A 20,391-nucleotide genomic window follows, 5' to 3' on the forward strand; every position below is an offset into this window, starting at 1 on the left:
AATGGAACTACATCAAAATAAAAAGCTTCTGCACAGCAAAAGAAACCATCAACAAAACAAGAGAGCCCATTGCATGGGAGAACATATTTGCCAATGTTATCACTGATAAGGGTTTAATCTTACAACTTTTACAGGGAAATATTACAGCTTAACAAAAGGAAGATAAACAACCCAATCAAAAATGGCCAAAGGGTCTAAATAGACACTTTGCAAAAGAGGACATAAGGAAGGCCAAGAGACATATAAAAACATGCTCAAAGTCATTAATCATCTGAGAGATGCAAATCTAAATGACAATGAGGTACCATCTCACACCTGTCAGAATGGCTATCATCAACAAATTAACAAATGGCAAGTGCTGGCGAGGATGTGGTGAAAAAGTAACCCTAGTGCACTGCTGGAGGGAATGCAGACTGGTGCAGCCACTATGGAAAACAGTATGGAGTTTCCTCAAAAGACTAAAAATGGAATTCCCATTTGAGTCAGTGATCCCACTTTTAGGAATATATCCCAAGAAAACAGGAACACCAATCAGAAAGAATATATGCACCCCTATGCTCATAGCAACACAATTTACAATAGCTAAGATTTGGAAACAGCCTAAATGCCCATCAGCAGATGAGTGGGTTAAAAAACTGTGTGGTACATCTACACAAAGGAATTCCTACCATTTGCAACAGCATGGATGGTACTGGAGAGCTTTAAGCTAAGTGAAATAAGCCAGTCAAAGAAAGATAAATATCACATGATCTCATTCATTTGTGGAATATAATGAACAACATGAACTGATGAACAAAAACAGAACCAGAGTTATCGAAGCATCAAATAGACTGTTCAACCTATGAGGGAAGACGGGGGGTGAGGGAGTAAGAGATCAACCAAAGGACTTGTATGCATTCATATGAGCATAACCAATGGACACAGACAGCAGGGGGTAGCGGGGGTGAGGGAATGTGCTGGGGGTTGGGGGCGGCTGGGGAGAGGTCAATTGTTTAATGTAATACATTAAACAATAAAGAACTTAAATTAAAAATAGAATTGGTACAAACTATTAGAATTTCTTTACTGATAAGAGAAAGCCGCCACAGAAGAATAGTACGCATAAACATGTGACATAATCAGAAGCACTTCTACTGATATTCCTATGACAAACCCTCTATGCATACAAGTAACTCATTTTTTACTGCAGAGCAGATGATTTTCCTGGCTTCCCTTGCTGGTCACCCTTCTAACCTTTATGCTTAAAAAAATGTTGGATTTATTTAGAGTCTAAAATGTAAGATAAAAACTATTGATTAAATTAGTTTTACTTTTACTTTCAGTAATTTGCAAACTTTTTTCATCATCGTGCCAATTGTTTTGAATTGTTTTCACATATTCTACATGTTAAGCATTTTTAAAAGTATGACAGCATCTGCTGTAACAAATCTATCATAAAACATGTTTCAAAATATGAAGATAAATGGAAATAGTGATAGGTAAGGCAGATTGATAACTATACTGAGAAAATAGAACATGATTATTTTTCTTAGAATGGTACCTGGCCTGGCCTTGCCTGATGGGCAAGGGTAGAAGGGAGCTAACTAGGTGTAGAGTTGCCAGAGTGTCTTAATACAAGGATGTACAAGGATGACTCTGATTATTGGAATAAGAAAATCCTCCCCTCTTTCCTTTCTTCCTTTCTTCCTTTCTTCCTCCCTCCCTCCCTCCCTCCCTCCCTTCCTTCCTTCCTTCCTTCCTTCCTTCCTTCCTTCCTTCCTTCCTTCCTCCTTCCCTCCCTCCCTCCCTCCCTCCCTCCCTCCCTTCCTTCCTTCCTTCCTTCCTTCCTTCCTTCCTTCCTTCCGATGTGGAGAAAAATATAGGCAGTACCACACAGCTCCACAATAGCAGACCAGGACTAGAACATGGGACTTATAGCACAGAAAATAAAATATCATTATTTTTCTTAATGTAATTCAACATGAAAATGACTTTAATTTATGACAGTGAAGCTCTTGTATCTTAAGAGTTCATTTATATCACTACACTAATTAAGATTTCAGGAATAATTGAGTGGGTCAATGAAATAACTAATTCCAAAGTAAGGATTTATGATACATCAGAATGTCATATTTCACTAAAGTTTGTGGAGAAATTCAGGATCATAATTAAGGCAGTTACTTATAATGGGAAAAAATGTTTAGATAAGCAGTTTATGGTAGCAGTAGAGGATTAAAATACCAAAAATGTTCCATATTATCTTATTTTGTTACACTTGGTTTTGTGCATTAATTAGAAAATGTTCTGATCATTAATGTTGATGTGTATTCTTTTTTTTTTCATGATGTGAAAATATGGATTGCTTTTAGCCAACTATGTTATGATAGAAGTTAATCATATGCTCATAACTGAGGTTCATACCTCCCTTGGTGATAGTGATGCATAATTCAGCATAATATCTAAAGTGGGAATAAATTGGGCTGAGATCCTAAACTTATAAAATGAGCACAACAATTTCCAAAGAGAACAATTACTCTTGCCCTTTGCAAGGACCCAATTAAACCCCAGAATATGGGAAGCATGGTGGTAAGAGGGCAGAGTGAGCATCTGAGCTCCAAATATGGCCCTTTTTCTGACATGTTATTTTTTATTCAGACAATTACCGCTTGAAGTACAGGTGTCTATTTTAAAGTTGGGCTGGGTTACTATAATACAAAGGACTTGTTATTCATCCTGAAGCAACTATTGGAGAGAACTATGAAATTCTAGAGTGACTTGAATTTAGAAGGTTAGAAGTAAAACAGTAAAATTCTAGGGTGATGACAACAAAAAAGTTGTCATCCTGTGCCGCAAGCCAGTAAGTGGTTAAAGGTTACACGATGTCCTATTAAAAGAAATAGTGCTTTACATTGATGGTCTTCAGCCTTTGAAGGATGAAATTTTACCAAGAGAAAGAGTCTTTAAATAACCAATATGTACAGCTACCTGCACTAGAGAGATACCATGGTGAGAGGCAATGGGAGGTGGCTCAAGGCTGAGCACCTCACTTGCTATGCAGGAGTGAGGATCCTGGAAATTATAAACTGGCGCAAAAGCAACACATTACGTTTAATCTCTGTTTGGTGGGGAGTCTGATGCACAAATGCCTACACCCTCTCCTTGCTAGAGATTGGTTGACACAGGGGCAAAAAGAAAAGTGAGACACAGGTCACTAGCATTGCTATGAGACCTACGAGAGCAAGATGCCATAAAATAAGGAACTTCTGCCCAAAGTGCGAAACTGAGCTGTGTCATAACGAACCACAGGAGGAAACATCTCATCCACATCCTCGTACATATTTCTTGACATTAGGATTCAATTTTTAAAACATTTTAAATTGATTTTATTGAAGTGTATTTTTTTTTTGCATTTTACATTCATATTTTACAATTGACAAACCTACATTAACACATCATTATCACCCAAAGTCCCTCTTTTACATCAGGGCTCACTCTTGCTGTGGTCCATTCTGTGCTTTTGGACAAATGTATAACAACATGTGTCCCCCATTAGAGTGTCACAGAGGGCAGTTTCACTGCCCTAAAAATCCTCTGTGCTCCTCCTATTCACCCCTGCTTCCTCTTATCCCCTGGAAACCACGGACTCTTACTGTCTCCATAGTTTTGCCTTTCTTAGAATGTCATAGAGTTGAAATCATACAGTATGTAGCTTTTTCTAATTGTCTTCTTTCACTGAATACCACGTGTTTAAGTTTCCTCCCTGCCTTTTTATTGCTTGGTAGCTCATTACTTTTTAGCTCTGAATAATAATCTATTGCCTGAACATACCATAGTTTAATTAGCCATTCACCTACAGAAAGAAATCTTGGTTGTTTTGGATGGTTAGTTATTGGAAAATGATGTCATAAAACATAGGTAGAGTCCCATATTTCCAATTGTGAATTAGAGTATGCTCTACCCATGCAGAAAATACATTGATAGTATAGCTTTTCTGAGCTTGTCTCAGAAAGGAAAATGTACCATGAATGCCAATATAAGTAATGTGCTAAGAGAAATGTTGATGAGGCATCTCATCTAACATACTGTCCCCACCTGATTAAAAATGTGAATTTTTAATGAGAAAGATAAATTCCTTCACTGAGCTTTCATATCTGAAATAGAAAATTATGCTTTGAACCTTTGAAGGTAATTATATCTTCAAGAGGTTTACCTTGCTTGTTTATGGCTTTTATGTTTATTGTTTTACTCATTTCACAGATGGAATTCTATTCAAGGATGTTCTTAAAATGTTGCCTGTTTCAACTTTTATTCTAACTTCTTATCTTCTCATAAATCTTACACTTTAAGGAAAAAGGACCAATGACAAAACCCCACAGGTGGTCCCCTGATGTTTATTTTGAAATATAACATGTTGCTATGATTCTAGTCACTAAATAAAAAACAGAATTGAAAACAACAACTCCTTAAGCTATGTCTCTAACTAAAAAAATTAAAATACTTTGTACTAACATGTATGGATTGTCAATAATTTAATGTTAGTGATCCGCCTTGTTCCTCCAACACATATAATATCATTTACTAATAGTGGCAGCCTGAGAGCTAAAGGCAAAATGAAAGGTGCCGGCAAGAGAAGCCTTACTTCCAGATCCATTGTCATTGTCATGATCCTCCAATTCCTCATGTAAAGTCTCGCATTTCAAACTCAAAGCCATGGCTCAGTATGATACTATTTTAAGATGTTCCAAAAACATTAAGTTATTTGCATTTGAGATAAAAGACTTATTTACTTCATGGTACCTGAAATATGACTTCAGAATTGTTAAAAATAATAATTTCTCTTAATTTCAACTATGTAACCAAGCATGGTTTGCTCATGAGTAACCTTGTGAATTTAAAGCTTATTTAATTAGAGAATTTCCTCCAGAGTCAAGGTAAAAATACTGACAGTACACATTGACCACTTTCTAATTTTAGCCATATTAGGGATTAAAATATTTTGCTAAATCACACAAGTATACAAGGTCATTCCAGGTTGAAATGAGAGTTCTACTTATGTAGATATGGAATCGCGACTTACCCCTGTCTGTGTCATACAGGAAGACAAAACAGTTCCATTCATAGTGATCCAGCAGACTTAAGAGTGCTCCTCGCAAGGAAGGCCTCAGCTGCAACACAAACTGGCTCTCCCCCTCGGTAGGGAAACTTGGTGTGATGAGGGAGATGTGTAAGGCGCTGCAGAATGAGGTCAAGGTGTGAACTGACCTCTTATCATAGAGTCCAAAAATGGCAAATACTCCTCTAGAATACTGGGAACAGACTGAAACGAAAGGAAAAAATAAAGAATACAAACCATTAGTACACTCTAAAATTGTTAACTTCCACATCTACAGTTGATGAAATGAAAAAGAAATCTCTGAATTATTGGCATGTCAGGAATATAAGAAAAGGTTACAAGTGAAGTGTGCCATCAACTGTACAATCAATTCATGAATTCTTGAACTTGTATTCAAAATCCTCCTGCATTGAGTGAGATAACTTGGAGCTATCTGCTTCCTTTCCCAAGAAGCTGATTTAACTTAAAGGGAAGTTTAACTAAAATGATGTAATCTATGGTATTCCAGGCTAAGGCGGCAAATCCTAAGTGAGAGACTCTAAGTGTGAAAAAAAATCTAAATTTTTCTCCATATGTTTCTCTTACATGTAAAAATATAATATCATACTTTGAAAATGTTTAAGTATATTTAGAGGAACATTTAAATAACCAGAGTGCCATCCGTTGTAAGCCATATGCTTATCTTGTCTAGTTTGAATTGGACTGCATTTGTTACTCGGCCTAAATTATTAATTTTTTTTTTTTTTGCAGTGGCAGTTTCATTTTTTATCACAACCTTAGAGTTCTCTTGAATCTTGCTTGAAAATAAAAAATTATGCAGTCTGGAAAGTCATTGTTGGGATATGCAAGATGCTTAGCAGAATTGTGGCAACTTGTGCAGCCTGTAGGTAGTCCACATGCAAAGACAGTTAATTCCACACCCAGAAGAACATTGTTCTCCTGAAAGAAGAGAACCCGGGGTAAGCAGGTGCCCAGGCTAACCTTGCCTTTCTTTCCATCCCCCGAGTTGTTGCAAAGACAATGGGGCAAACTTATAAAGAGAAGAAAATTGTCCTCGAGATTCTTGCCCCATCATATTTTGATCACTTTATTGACATGACTGATTTCTAGTTCAAACTTGGGTGACTTTTTCTAGTTTATATTATAAAGGATACAAACCTACATTAGAGATACTCTTTCCCCATCTATAATAATAAAAGCATAATATGCTAATTAGACCAACATCCTTCCAGACATCCTTCCTTCCAGACAAAGCCGCAGTGGGTTGGGGCCATGGTGGTGGCAGCGGGCAGGGGCCGGGACCAAGGTCTTTGCAAGAATTTTGTGCATTGGGCCTCTAGTTTATAAATAAATTGAGACTTCTTGAATTTCAAATTCTTCTAGTTTATCACATGGCTAAAGGTCCTATTTCTCCTTGGCTTATTTAGCTAGTTAAAGAAGTTGTTAGCTTTATAAAATCTTTCTGTTTTCTGATTTTGGTTACTGATTGTAATTGCTAAGCTCATTAAGAAACCCAGAGTATGGATAGTCTAGATGTATTTATCTTAGCAGTAGTTCATAGTGATACAAAAAAATTAGATTTTGCTTTGTTAAAGTAATAATAGGCTCTTAGAAAACTAATTTGCCTACTAACATTTATATCTATATTCCACAATATCTGGGTTTTTGGAAATTATGAAGCATAATTAAATAAGTTAATAAAACATGGAGGTGTTTCTTTTGTTTTTGTTTATTGTATCTCTTAAAATTGAGAATAGAGTTTAAGCAATGTAATTGTACATAAGAAGGTAGCCATTACAGCAAATGAACACTGTTGGTCTTCTTTAGATGAAGTGCTCTGAGAGATACTGTGTATGTTGTAGGCTCACCCAGGAACTAGGATTTGATCACCTGAATAGATTGACCAACCTGGAAAGTTAGTCCTGGCACAATGACTGACTGTCATTTTCTTGCAAGATATAAAAAACATTATTTTGTAACATTTTGGGTTTCAATTGAATTTACTTTTATACCTTAAATGACCTGATTAATTAAGCTGCTGGATCAGACCATAACCTTGTGAATGTTTCATCAAGAATTTGGATGTATTTCTGTGAGTGCTGCACATTTAGCATAACCTGGAGGTACTCCTTTGTGTTGTCATATTTTTTCTCTTCTCTTGATTTTTCATGGAAATTGAGGGTTCGCTTTCAATCTTTACATTGCAAATAATCTACTTCAATTAATTTTTATTTTACTTTACTGAAAAAAATAAAGTTGAAGAGCTTTAGAAATCATATCTAAGATGCTGACTTTCTATTTGGTGCTAAAATTACACACAGATTTTATTACATTTTCAAGAAAATGTAAACATGCAGGATTTACAAGTCATGTACTTTAAGTTATTCATGCATATAATGAGCAGTTGCATAATCCCTTCTGTTTTGGGACTTACCTTTGTCAAATTTTGGTTTCCAAATAGTGAGTTTTTAGGAACTCCACAAATTCTCTAGGGGGACTTGCATAGCTTTGCATGAGAACCTTTGGTGAGAAGTGGGTGGGTGGGCATGGGCAAGCCTGGACCCCTTCCAATTTTATGTATTTCAAATATTGAGCGAACATAAAATTTTATGTGCAAAAAATATTACACTTTGGAAAAAAGGTCAGAAACAATGTATCCTGTACAAAATCCCTCTACTGTTTGTTCCTACTATACTATTTTCAGACTTCATTATGACTTTCCACTACTTTGGTGCTCACTGTACTATTAAACTTATTTTAATTTATTGTGTTTGATACTGACCAAACGTAATGTTTTTGATATTTAAACATCTTCTATCTACTTTCATCATAAATATGCATCATCATAAATATGTATCTCTTCTCCTTATCATAGCCATCTGTTATTTTGCCTTTAATAAACTAATTTTGAAACTGTACTAAATATTAGATTAATAACTTTGCTTCTGGCTACATTATGTCACTCAATTTTCTTTTCACTTTGCAAATGTCCAGAAATGTTAATAATATTCTATTCAACTTTTTCTTGGGCTATTTTACCTAGATTATATGCATGGCATATGAGGATTATTGGGTTTCCTATGTGTGTGAATGCATTGTCAGTCAAATGCTCAAAGTTATTATCTCAGTGTGCTATCCTGGAAACTATTTTATTTAGTCCAATAGATTAAATTTTAAAATATAATTATTTCCATATTTAGTATTACCCTAGCTTTGCAAACACTCAAGTCAAAATTTACTTAGTTATGTCTGATGACATCTATTGATGTTTGTCATACAAATAATTATGCAAACAATGGAACTTAAACTATATATGCATACATCAATTAATTAGAGTAAGCTAAGCTGAATGTCATTGTGTTCAGAATACATAAAAGGGAACAAACTGAATCTTATATAGATGGCTAAATAAAATAAACAAGCGAACACTGAGTCCCTAAAGAGTTGCGATCCTATTAGGTAGATACATGTTTTGAGATATAAACACTAACCAAGTTTCATTGCATATTCTGTATTCTGCCTCACTAATGAAATCACTTGGGTCCTGCATTATGTAACTAAACATATACTAGAAACACATGGTCATAATCCACTCATCTTTACTTGATGGTGTCAATGAATTAACTATGTCTTCTCATCAAGTAGTCACCCAGTTTCATCCCAGAGTCTACATTCCAGAGGCCAAACCAGTGACGTTGTTATGCAGTTTGTGACCGTTTACCACCCCATGTCACATACAAATCGAATGGCAGTGGCTTAGCTCAGCCTCTCAAGTTGTGAGCATTAGAGCAAGGTGCTGAGTCTGACATGGCCACCAAAGCAGGAAAGGAAGGACGCAGGCCGCTGCTTCACCCCGTGCCCTTTCCTTTCTCCTGTACCTTCAATTTTCCTCTTGCCTAAATGCATCCCCAAAATGCTTTCAAACAAGCTGAACTCCTTATTTTATGAAACATAGAACTTTCTCGACCCTATGCTTCCTACCTCTTTTTACCCCTTCCCAGTCACTAAAGGAGTTTTTCACTTACACTGTTTCAAATTCATCTGGCTGCTCTACTTTCCAGCCACCAAAACCACCCTCATCAATTTTGCTAATGACCAAGTACAACCTAAATCTTACAGTTTAGCTCCTATCTTACTGGAATCCTTTGTTGTGTTTGACACTTTGGACACTTCTCTCAGATGCTTCCTTCCCTTGCTCTCTTAACACCATGCTCTCGTCTTCGTTCACTCTCTCTAGATATTTCTTAGTGTCTTTGAATATTCTTAACCTCTGCTCCTTTAAAGGTGGTAAGCCTTTAAACGCAATTCCACTTAAAATGGCCATCCCTAGGGCTTTAATTACCGCCTATGTAATCATGATCCCCCAAACTGTACCATTTACTTCAAATCTTTCTCTTGAACTCCAGATCTATGTATCTAGTAAGTTCATCACTTCCAACCCACTGTGAATTTTAGTATAGCTGTATTTTCTCTCTCTCACACTGTATTCCAGAACTTTGATACTTTCCTATTCAGAGCTGGAGTCTGATCTTCCATCGTGAACCTGGACTGGCTTCAATGATTGCCTCAGCGATTAAAGTGTGACAGAAGTGACTCTATGTGACTTCTGAGGCTATGGCTGCCTCTCTGTTGAGACAGATTTTGTTTTTACCCAGCTACCATCCTGTGAGGAAGACCATGTGACGTGAAGAGGCCCACATAGAAAGGAACCAATATTCCTATCCCTCAGCATCAGCTAAGTTCCAGGTTGACAGTCAAATGAACTAATTATTATATAATAAAAGGCTAATTAGGCAAATTGTCCCCTTGACCAGGAGTTTGACAAGGGGGTAGGGCTGGCCTGCCAACCACCCCCGGCTCCTCCCCCTAGCTGGCTCTGCCCCCGACTGCCCCCCCACCCCGATTGGGGTGGGCCGGCCGAACCCCACCATGCACAGACTCATGCACTGGGCCTCTAGTAGCAATAAATTTCCAGAATGATCTTTGTATCCAGTACTTAGGGGTATGCCTATGCATGGTAAGCATTCAATAAATATTTTATAGATACACTTTTCAGGAATGTTGCTTTATTTTTGTGCCACTGTTTATTTTTAAAAAATTCTTAATATTGAATATTTGAATTGTTGTCTTGTTTTTCTTTTTTCTTTTTTGCTATTATATCTAAAGCTTTCATGACAACCATCTCTGATTATTCATTAAGGTAAACTGCTAGAAGTGAAATTATGAAGTAAAGTATATGAGTCTTTTTTTTTTAAATCTTTTTGAAGGGTTTTGGTAAATATTACTAAATTTATTCCACAACTATGTACTAATTTATATCTCTCAATAATACTTATTGGGCTAAATACGTTTTTAAAATTCTTCTTTTCTCTACTGTTTTGAAAGTTATATTTATTATGTTGATTCTTCAATTTATTCTCATTGCCCTTAATTTTTATATATTTACTTGTTATACATTTATAATTTTTCCATATTGATTGAGATACGATTGACCTATAACATTGTCTAAGTTTAAGGTGTACAACATGATGACTTGATATATATATTGTGAAATGATTCCCACAGTAAGGTTAGTTAGTACATTCATCACCTCACATAATTACCATTTTTGGTTGTGGTGATGAGAATATTTAAGATTTACACTCTGAGCAACTTTCAAGTATGTAATATAGTAAGGACTGTTGGGGTTTTCAGCAGTGAAACCTACTGGGGTTCTCTGACAATCAAGCTACTGGAAACCAAGGTCACTCCCATGCATGACTGATACTATAAACCAGTAGTTCCCAACCCTTTTTTTGGCCATGTCTCATCTAAGCATCTCTAAAATCCTGATGCCCCCTCATCCCCCAGTGACATATAATTCTTATTATTAAAAAAGCAAACTCTTATTCATGTGGAGGAAGTTTAAAAGGCCATTAACTTGGTCTCAATAAGCTTCCAAAGAAAATGGCATCCATGAAATAGAAAAATAAAAGAATGCAAGGATAGTTGAAGTACTGAGGAAGAAATCACCAAGAAATTGTTAAAAAATAGTAATAGTATGAAGTGATATGCAAAAATAGCAAATAAAGTTTCGAAACATATAATAGACAACTGAAATGCATAAATGTCACTATATACGTATATACTGTATCTGAGGCCCCTACAGCCATAAGAAATGTAAAAAAAAAATCACTATTAATAACTCATTCTGGAATTGCCCTCTTTAAAAATCAAATTGCCCCCCTGTGGGGCGTGTGCCCCACGTTGGCAACCACCGCTATAGACCCTTTCCTTCTGACTTCTTCCTGGAGGTCTCTAGATGTCTCAGCTTTGCTGGTCTCTGGTGGGGTGAAACTGAAAGGGGCCCTTCAAGTGGTTCCCCAAAAGGCTGGGGAAGCTGGTCACTCACCCTGCTCTCCTTTTCCAAGACAAGAGAACTGTGCTGGGCTAAGGGTTCCCTCTTGGCACTGAACAGTGCTGGCCTGGGATATCGGATAATGCAGGCAAAATGGAACTTTCCCTCCTACCCTCTTTGTCGGGTTATTCTCAGTTTGCTGGTTTTTGTTTTTTTTCCTCTATGTGTTCCTGAAACTTTGTTAGGAAACTCCTGAGTTCTCCCACAGCTATTTTGTGTGTGAATAACTGTCTAACTGCTGTTCATTGTGGAAGGACATAAGGGTGCATCTCCTATCCCCCATCTTAGTCATAATATTCTAAATTTAATAAATTATCTCCACACTCCCTCAGAATAATTCAAGGACATTTAAGCATTTTAACTGCAGAAAATGCCCTCCATACTATTACTGTCCAATATTGTAGTTCATATGGGTTTAGTAATTTTAAAATATCATAGCCTCTATTGGATATTTTCATTGTCTGAAATCCTTGATAATCTAACACTCCTTTGTGTATGTTGCAATTCTTGCTCAAGGTGGATTATCAACATATTTGTTTTATAATTTTGAATTGTGAGCACATTTTAGCAAAGTCTACCTGTGAGAATTTAGAGAAACCTGTTTTGGAGAAACACTTCTCCAAAGGGATTTTGCATTTATTCTGCCAAGCACCCCAATGAGTTTGTATGTGGGGTGTGTGTGTGTGTGTGTGTGTGTGTGTGTGTGAGAGAGAGAGAGAGAGAGAGAGAGAGAGAGAGAGAGAGAGAGCGCTAGGCTCCTAGAAAATGCAGAGTATACAGATTTGTACAGAAAAGTCAAAAGAGAGTGGACAATTATGGAATGAGCTACCATGCACACATCTGTACATCTCATTCAAGGCCAACTTTATATCTGTCCTTGACCCCATTCATTATCTTTTTCTGAGGGGCCTTCCTTAGTACGCCTTCTCTCCCTCTTTACTGGCTACATTCCCTCAACTTATTAACATACTCAAATTTCTCCAATCCCTTCCCAATTTAATATTATGTCAATAATAAAAACCACATTTTATTGGTATCTAATCTTGTTCCCTGATGTATTCTCAGGCTCTAAAATTGGCATAAGAAAAATGCTCAATTAGCATTCATTCAGTGAATGAAATCATAGTTTCTTGTAAAATAAATTAGAAGAGACTGGGAGAGTGTGGAATGACTGGCTGAAAGCTGCAAAATTCTGCTTTTGGGTTGCTGAGTTTACTCTGGCAGTTAAAAGTTTTCATTTCTTCCTAGCGTCTAGGCAATTCCTTTTGGTCTCTACATGTATTCTCCCTCCCCTTTCAACCATGCACAAATTGACCATTAGCTTTTAATTAAAGCCTAGTTTCTGAAAACTGACAGCTATCAGTACATACAAATTTAATGATTCCTTAGAAGGAAATAAAATATAATTATAACTATCTATTAATGTTTTAACAATTTAAAATTCAGGTAATGAGACAACTGTCTTCTTTAGAAGTGACAAGAACGTATAATTTCTGTTGTTATCAGGGTGATGTTATATTGTCATTTTTATACATTTAGTTTTCACAGAATATGATGAAACTATGAGTTTATCCAGCAGCATAGAGTTTGCAACTACATGTGAAATACTAATTCAGTCTTCCAGCCTTTGCCCAACCTCCCAATGCACAGCCTCTCACTGCACAGCCTCCCACTGCACAGGCTCTCACTGCACAGCCTCTGTCTGCCAACCTCCCACTGCACAGCCTTCCACAGCACAGCCTCCCACTGCACAGCCTTCCACTGCACAGCCTTCCACAGCACAGCCTCCCACTGCACAGCCTCCCACTGCGCAGCTTTTCACTGCACAGCCTTCCAGAGCACAGCCTCCCACTGCACAGCCTCCCACTGCACAGCTTTTCACTGCACAGCCTTCCACAGCACAGCCTTCCACAGCACAGCCTTCCACTGCACAGCCTTCCACTGCACAGCCTCCCACAGCACAGCCTCCCACTGCACAGCCTTCCACTGCACAGCCTTCCACTGCACAGCCTCCCACAGCACAGCCTCCCACTGCACAGCCTTCCACAGCACAGCCTCCCACTGCACAGCCTTCCACAGCACAGCCTCCCACTGCACAGCCTTCCACAGCACAGCCTCCCACTGCACAGCCTCCCACAGCACAGCCTCCCACTGCACAGCTTCCCACAGCACAGCCGCCCACCACACAGCCTCCCACTGCACAGCCTCCCGCCGCACAGCCTCCCGCTGCACAACCCCTGGTTCTGTATTTACCTAATTTCTACCTGTTAATTTTCAGAATCTTGCCATATATATTTCTTCTAAAAGAAATATTCTCACCCCTATGGATTTTAAAATAATTTTTCTGAATACACTAGCAGTTTATTGGAAATCTTTACAAAGTCAGTAAGTATTAGTTTATCATCTTCCTTCTTTCTCTGATTGTTTGATGTTAAAATGATAAGCTCCTCATATTTAGATCTGACGAGGCTCAATCAGATGGTGGATAGATCATGCTGAGTCCGGAATGCATTGATTTATGACCTTAAGGTGTTATCATAGGTTCTTAATATGTAAAAGTTAATTTTCTTAGACTTCTACAGGGTGGTTAGCTATAGTACATAAAGTCACTGAAGCTAATCACCATAAATGACAAGTTGAAATGCAAATTACATACAAATATTTCACCTTAATTATGTCACAAATAAGTACTCTTGCTTTCTCAGATGTCTTCTCTGAAGAAGCTCTGGACAATGCCCGTGCAGACCACAGGGAGCTATAATTGCGGGCTGCACTTGCACAGCCCTGCACATGCTTCGCTTCAGTTTTATGACATCTCAGCTCGAGAGCACATTGCAATTCTCAATTAAACTAATTGAGAGCTCAGTAAAAAATATACAGGCTTGTTTGCACATTTCTTTCCGGAGTCAGGCCGTCATAATGGAAACACATGGCTCATTTTGCTTCCAAGGCTGAAAAAGGAATAAGCAGAGGGCTATTTTCAAAACACAGCACAATGAGCAAAATGCCTTTCAATGTAAAGTTGGCTTCCCTGGCAGGCGTTTGGAGGCTGCAAAGATCAGATCCTTCTTTTATAAAGAATGCTAATCTATAAACAGAAGGACTCCAACAAGTGAGCCTTTTACAGTGGTTCTCAACCTTGGCTGCACATTAGGATCACCTGGGAATCTTTTTAAAATCCTGATTTCTGGGCCTCACCCTCCGGAAATTCTGTTTCTTTGTTACTAATGTTGTGGCCCCACCCCATAACAAAGAAACAGAATTTCCGGAGGATGAGGCTCAGAAATCAGGATTTTAAAAAGATTCCCAGGTGATTCTAATGTGCAGCGAAGGTTGAGAACCACTGCTTTAGAAGGAAGGAAGGTGAGAGGAGAAGAAAACAATTCTAAAAAGCACCTAAATAGTAACAGGTGAGTGTTTGCTTCTTTACCTGTCAACGCCAATCATGAAGGGCAGCGTAGAAGAAGAGGCACCAAGGGACTACTGTTTAGCACCCAAGGACTGGAATATAGTTTTATCTTTGTGGCCTTAATGGAAACATTCAACTCATCATCTATATTTTATATACTATATAACTGCATTGCATAATTGCAGTAGGATTCTTTTTATGCTAGAGAAACACATTTTCAAGGGTCTAAATCTGTTGAAAGCTTTTCTTCATTAAAGTAGATACAGCTGTCTTTCTGAAAAGCACTTAAATACATCGTGAAAGTGGATAACATCAATTAAAAATGGAATGGAATAATATTTGGCAGTTATCTGAGAGAGTTTTAAAACAACTGTTCTCATGAATATTAGGCTTCCTGAATAACTGAAGTGTCATCATTTATTTTGGATCTAGAATCTGTGACATTTGTTTAATGTCTGTTAGTACTACCAGACGTGTCTGAGACAGCAAGGACTCTGATTGCTTTAATCATCAAATTTTTTCCAGCATCCAGCATAATGCTTGGCACAGAGTTGATAGTCAATACATCTATTTTTTTAAATTTTATATATTGATTTGAGAGAGAGAGGAAGAGAGAGAGAGATAGAAAGTTGATTTTTGCTCCACTTGTTTATGCATTCATTGATTGCTTCTTATATGTGCCCTGACTGGAGATTGAACCTCAAACTGTGGCAAATTAGGAGGATGCCCTAACCATCTGAGCTACCTGGCCAGGGCTCAACAAATATTTTTTAAATGAATAACCGAGTGAATGGAGGCAAAGAGGACGTCATGCATGAAAGGTATTTGAGATTCGTGAAGATATTTGGCCTAACTAGTCTTTTGAAAAAAATGTGCAGCCATTTGAAGCAAATCTAACATGTAAAATTGTGTTTTTACAAAATACAGTAATGTCTCATTATATTTAATATGATACAATTTTACCAAAGTTAATTTATGTGCTACTTGTTTAGAATTCACAATGTACATACTTTTAATGGGATAGTCTGCTCAGTGCTACAGGCTAAGGATTACACATGCTCCAATTAGGCTTCCTGAATAACGGAAGTGCTATTCACATATAACTCAGACAAATATAAGGATAAACACACATATAATCCAGACGAATAAGATTGCAGTATCCAGTGTTTCGTGTGTGTGTGTGTGTGTGTGTGTGTGTGTATAATTGTGTCCTCTAAAACACACTGCACAAAATCCTGATAGAGAATTTACAGATAATCTTGACTAGATGGAAATACTAAACATTTGCATAGCTTCTCCACACTTAAAAAAAGATACTAGAATATTTTTTTTCCATTCTAAAATATAATATTAGAGCCAGTAGCCAGAATGAGGGAGCCATTATGATGGTTTGACTCTAGGAAAGGGGAAGGGAAGAAAACAACAAGTACTAAATACCTACTATGTGTCAGGCTCTCTAACAGTCATTTTATTTTTATTATCTTGTTCCAACAGCCCTACAAGGTAGGTATTATTCTCCTTTTTCTTTTTCTTTAAAAAGAAAAACAAAATTTGGTGAAGTTATATAACCTCTACAAGTTGATACATTTAAGTGGGGAAAGAGCAATTTTTAACCCAACATGATTCTAAAGGTCATGCTCATTCTACTCTACCACTTGAAAAGAAAGTCACTGGCTGAGCACTTCTCCACCCTGCTCTGTTGAAGGGATACTGGCCATTACACCCCTATAGCTACTGGAGGAGGCACTGTAAGAATACTTATACTTCATGGCAACAGAAGTAGTTCTTACAGGATTATGAAGTATGGGTTTCTTATTTAAAAAGCCGCTTCTTAAAGCAAACCAAGTTTTAGCTCTCAATTTAGAAAGGATAAACACATATATAACTCAGACAAATAAGCCTGCAGTATCTAGCTTTTCAAGTGTGTGTATGTGCGTGCATGTGTGTGTGTGTGTGTGTGTGTGTGTGTAATTGTGTCCTCTAAAACATCCTGCACAAAATCCTGATAGAGAATTTACAGGTAACCATGACTAGATAGAAATATTAAAAATTTGCATAGTTTCTCCATACATACAGATAATAAAAGATTTTTTCCATTCTAAATTATAATATTAGAACCAGTAGCCAGATGTTACTAAAATAGCTGGTTTAATTGTGTGCTGTGTTATATTATTTTCTCTAGATTCAAATTTCAAGAACAATTGTCAAACATCTGGACTGTACACTAGGATGGAAAATACAAAGTAGAAATGATGAGCCACTCTAGTTACTTTGTCAAAGTTATAATTTTAAGGTTTTTGAATTCTCAGAATCATTACCAGACTTTTACGAGTTAAATAAACTCTGACTTATAAAGCCTTTTACTTTTTTCTCTCAATTATTAGGATATTATAGAACAGAATGATGTCTAATAAAAATGCTATTTCATTCCCTATGATATTAAACCATGATTCATTTTTCAAAGAATACTATTAATAATTTGCTCTGACTACATCTGTGTGTGCATCTGAGTGTGATGAAAATAGAAAATGCTTTTCAGTTTTGAGAAGTTATACTAGAATATGCCTTGGTCTAGTAATCACTATAATCATAATCCTTTAAAAGCATTAAACTTGAAGTATATATTTCCTTGCTTTTACACTAAAATAGCATTTTTCCTAATAACTTTTTTAGAATAGTTAAAAACCCTTAATGACCAAAAAAATCAGATTTTTATATTAAAACATAATCTTTTAAAAAAAACTGAAATTTATGTGTATCTGTTACTTAACAATTAAAATGACATTTATTCATTCTATCCAAAGAAAAAGAAATTATTCAATATAAATTTTCATTGTGTATATATATATATATATATATATATATATATATATATAGTAATTTATGTCACATGTTGAAGAGATTAACAGATGTGTATTATACTATATATTATACTGTGAGATTCTAAAATTTTTCTAAATAACTTAATTATTTGGCATGCTTTGAAAAAATAGATTTCAGAAATCATATAGTAACACTGATTCACTTTTTTGCATAATCTGAACATTTCAAATATAATTGTTTTCTAACATATCCAACTTTTTAAAAGAATGGTCTAGAATTAATGAGTCTTCTTTCAATATGACTCTGCAGCCTCCTGACCATTAACTTCCACTAAATGAAACCTGTGAAATCCAGCCATAGAAGGGCTAGGCAGAGTATGTGAATGGGTGACACAGGCCAAGGGAAAGATTGCGATATGGGCAAGGAACTTGAGAGTACTTGCCCACCAAAAAGGGCTAGCCACTCGCATGTCTAGGTGATTGCTCCCAACAGGGAGTAATAATAGCCCAATGGGGTTGGGAATCCTGAATTTTTGAGACTCTTTAAGTATGAATATTTGTGAATATTCTGCTCATTTTTAAATGCTCTGCACCAATTAAAACATGGTTTATTTTAGAGTGAGTGAGGACAAATTTTATTTGTAGGCATCATATTGCTTAGAATTGGGAGTTTTCTGAAACTATTGCAGCTGTCGTTCATTTAGGTTTGATGCTATATTGCCAAATTAAATTTTCAGTCTTCATTTTAACCTGCTGCTCTTCAATCTGAGCTGTTTATTGTCAGTACTGAAAAGTATGTATAAATATTTAAGTGTGCATCTTTTTTGTGCCAAGGAGATAATATCTTTTCTGGATTATGAGTTGTGTGGCTCAAAGAGACCTTAGAGATCATGTAGATGGACCATGTCCTGAACAGAGGAGGACAGTGAATCCCTAAGGTATAAAGTTACTTGCCTAAGGCCATTAGATATGAACAAAGTAAAGCAGACATCCTTAGCTTAGCCAAAAATTAGAGATTACAAAGTCCATTCAAATGAGGGGAACAATAGCAAAATCCAACTTATAAAGTCATATATATATGTAAAACTTATAGAGTGTATTATTTGTGACTGCTAGAGCAGGGAGGAGATCTGTGAGCAAGGAAGGTGTACCCTATTCTGTGTCCTGGTATTATGTAAACTATATTTCATGAAATTGTTGAGCTCAGAGAGCATAACAAATACTTCTGTAGATTTTCATTATGAATCTAAGCACATTTTAAAAAATCATCACCTGAGGATATCCTTACTGATTTAAGACAGAGAAAGGGAGATGAGAGAGAGAGAAAAAACATCAATGTGAGAGTGAAACATCAATACTGTGCCTTCCATACGTGCCCTGACAGAGAATTGGCATATGATAAATAGGACACTCCAATCAACTGAGCCACATCGGCCAGGGTGTTCTAAGCACATTTTAATTACTCATATTAAATCAGTATTGCTTTATGCTATATAAACTGTTCTTTTTCTTCTGCTGCTGAAGACAAATGAGTTGCTTATTCTTCTATTCACTTATAGGCAGACAGACCTATAAGCCATGCTCTACTATATAGAGTCTTTAGGCAGATTTTTGTTTTTACACTTGATCTCTTCTCTCTCTCTCTCTCTCTCTCTCTCTCTCTCTCTCTCTCTCTCTCTCTTTCCCTCTCTCCCTCTCTCTCTCATCTTAATGCTCACAGATGCCATGGGGTGAAGTTTATAGGATTTCATCTAAAAGCTAATTATTTTAAATAATATTTTGTGTTTAAAATAGCTATATATCAATCCCCCATATAATTTCTGATTTGCATATTATGTTAAGGTTACTCTTTTAGAGATTGAGACAATAAAAATAGGTAAATAAGTTAATATATTCATTAATTTTGATAATATGCAAAATTAGAACTTTAAGAGTATTTAATTTCATTGGGACATTCAAGTAATATTGAGCATCTACTCTGAGTTAGGTCAATGTTCTAGATACTGGGGGACACAAAATTAAGATTTCATATGTGATTCCTACTATTATATTGAAAAAAAATGGCAACAAGTTGTGGGGAGCTGATATAGGGTTAAGCCTCGGACTGACCTGTTGGCAAAGTCACAAACAGGTCTTCCGAGTCTTAAACAACCCAATCATAGAGGTGGCCGCTGATTTACACGCCCTATCATTTAAAAAATAAAATAGGGGAAATTTGCCACAAGTGGGTCCATCCTTGCTGCTTGACACAGTCGCTGCAGGGAAGAAACATCTGCACAGCATATGTTTCAAGGGACCTGGGGTATATGGCATACTGTTCTTAATATGTTTGCTCCCCTTCTTAGCACTATGTGTTTTAACCACGGTCACCTCTCCGAGAAAGGTTGTTTCCCCACGTGGGGATTTTTTCCTGGAGTTAGGGATTAACAGGACTAAGGAAGGGAATAAAACCCCTTAACTAAGTGCCAGGCGGGTAATTAATCACTTTAACTAGGAACAATCACGCTTAAGCTACATAATCTTTATTTAGGATAATTTCCTTCAGTTACTTCCTTGTAGCTTAACAGAACAATAGAGTAGTGACCTTGGAATGGAGATAACAAACACCCTAACCTTTGGAATAGAATGAATATGATTAAAATCAACTGGTATAAATACAGATGTAATAGGA

General features: G+C 36.7%; 1 protein-coding gene across 2 annotated transcripts in view; it reads right to left on the bottom strand.

The window, feature by feature from the left end:
• GRIA4 (glutamate ionotropic receptor AMPA type subunit 4) overlaps positions 1–20,391 on the bottom strand; it is a 407,857-nt gene that overhangs the window by 264,053 nt on the left and 123,413 nt on the right. For both annotated transcript variants that reach the window (XM_081100459.1, XM_081100460.1), the window contains exon 4: positions 5,057–5,296. In XM_081100459.1, the coding sequence (XP_080956585.1) occupies positions 5,057–5,296 (240 nt within the window). The remainder of the gene's footprint in view (positions 1–5,056; positions 5,297–20,391) is intronic.

The sequence above is a fragment of the Myotis nattereri genome (assembly GCF_964212035.1).
Source record: "Myotis nattereri genome assembly, chromosome: 9".
Taxonomy (NCBI): domain Eukaryota; kingdom Metazoa; phylum Chordata; class Mammalia; order Chiroptera; family Vespertilionidae; genus Myotis; species Myotis nattereri.